Source organism: Lottia gigantea, assembly GCF_000327385.1.
Source record: "Lottia gigantea unplaced genomic scaffold LOTGIsca_330, whole genome shotgun sequence".
In the NCBI taxonomy this organism is placed as follows: Eukaryota; Metazoa; Mollusca; class Gastropoda; family Lottiidae; genus Lottia; species Lottia gigantea.
This window is the reverse complement of record NW_008709111.1, coordinates 63,634-65,166: the sequence shown is the minus strand read 5'-3', so window position 1 is coordinate 65,166 and position 1,533 is coordinate 63,634. Positions and strand designations below refer to the sequence as shown.

At 37.2% G+C, this 1,533-nt stretch overlaps 1 protein-coding gene across 1 annotated transcript in view; it reads left to right on the top strand.

Annotated features, from left to right (window-relative positions):
- LOTGIDRAFT_175650 (hypothetical protein) overlaps positions 1-998 on the top strand; it is a gene marked incomplete at both ends in the record, with an annotated part of 3,631 nt that extends 2,633 nt beyond the window's left edge. Inside the window, 2 exons of the mRNA XM_009058352.1 lie at positions 145-228; positions 631-998. Coding sequence (XP_009056600.1) covers positions 145-228; positions 631-998 — 452 coding nt within the window. The remainder of the gene's footprint in view (positions 1-144; positions 229-630) is intronic.
- Between the last annotated feature and the right edge of the window lie 535 nt (positions 999-1,533).

Sequence of the window (1,533 nt, the reverse complement as noted above, 5' to 3'; positions counted from 1 at the left end):
CTCTACTTTCTATTCATATAAGTATTAGCATTTCATAAATGAAAATAAGGGAACCCATCTTTAAACCACCGTGTATGTTTTTACCATCATTAAAATAGTTTTTGAGTTTATCACTATTTGTATCATTGTTAGTGATTATTCCAGATTGTAAAAATGGTAGAATATTGACGGCAGAAAATGGAACATTAAAATGTAACTGTCCACTAAACACATTCGGTGACGATTGCAGTAAGTACAAATTAAAAAAAAGAAATTTACCAATCTCTCCTCGTTCGTCTAGTAGTTCAGATGGGACAATAAACCTAGGCCCCATTTGCTACAGGCTGTACATGTTAAAGATATCTCGACAGTTGGAAATCGAACAAGAGTAGATTAATGCCGCTGTCCTGGTAAAAAATTCCCCTCATTGCACACTGCATGGCGTTGCCCGTCTTTAATCATTAGCCCACATGGTGCAGAAAAGTAGGACGTAAAACTCCATTCATTTCATTTTTCAAATTTTGTCATTGATATTTTAGAATGTGGGTACAAGTACAAAATTTCCCTCATTGTACACTGCATGGCGTTGTCCGTCTCCATTAGCCCAATTAGAAAAGTAAGACGTAACATTCCATTCATTTCATTTTTCAGATTGTCGATACAAGTTTACAAATAAAACAACTATGTTTCCCAAACCCTACGCAGAAAAATTTATATCTGATTCAGCGATATGTGATGAAAGCTGTGCTAACGATATCAGATGTTCCGCTGCTGCCGTGTCTGTTGGTACTAGAAAATGTTGTCATTACGATACACCAATCATCTTCGTGTCGTATGTGTTAAATGAAGACCAATGTATTGAAAAGTGCAACGAGATGAGTGAATGTAAAACAATTGGCATTGGAAACGAAATGGGTTTGTTCTGTTTTGTATTTAACGCCACCTTTGACAAGATTCCAGATATTATGAAACAAACTGACACTAGCGCTTTTAGCGTAGCAGAAAAAATCTGCGAATAATAAAAAAAAACATGTTTATCATGATATAGACCTATCTCTTTTTTATTTTTGGCAATAACCTTGGGTATAAGGGGGTGAGAGCCGACTCTAAGAAACAAAGGCACAGGCATCAAAATTATTCTTACTTTCGAACCCAATGCACCTAATCACCTAGCAGACTATAATCCAACTCGCTACCGACTGAGCTATTCTAGAAACTAGGTATTAGGTGGGTTAGAGCTGACTCTCGGAAGCACAGGCATCAGAATTGTCTTTACCTTGTGGAGGATTCAAACCCACGGCACCTAATCACTTAGCAGACGACAACGAAAGAGATATTCTAGCATGGGCAAGGATAGGTAATGATCGTTTTATATTGAGAGTAAACGAGGTTCACTATATACCCTTGAGGTTGACGTAGATAACAGAGGGAAAAGACATTAAAACGCAGCCGTATTGCATTGGATACGTCTACATGAAGTCCTAAAAATAGAATTGTATCACTGCACGAGCATAGATCATAGAGAGTCTCACATGTCTTGTGTGTATTTCAAAT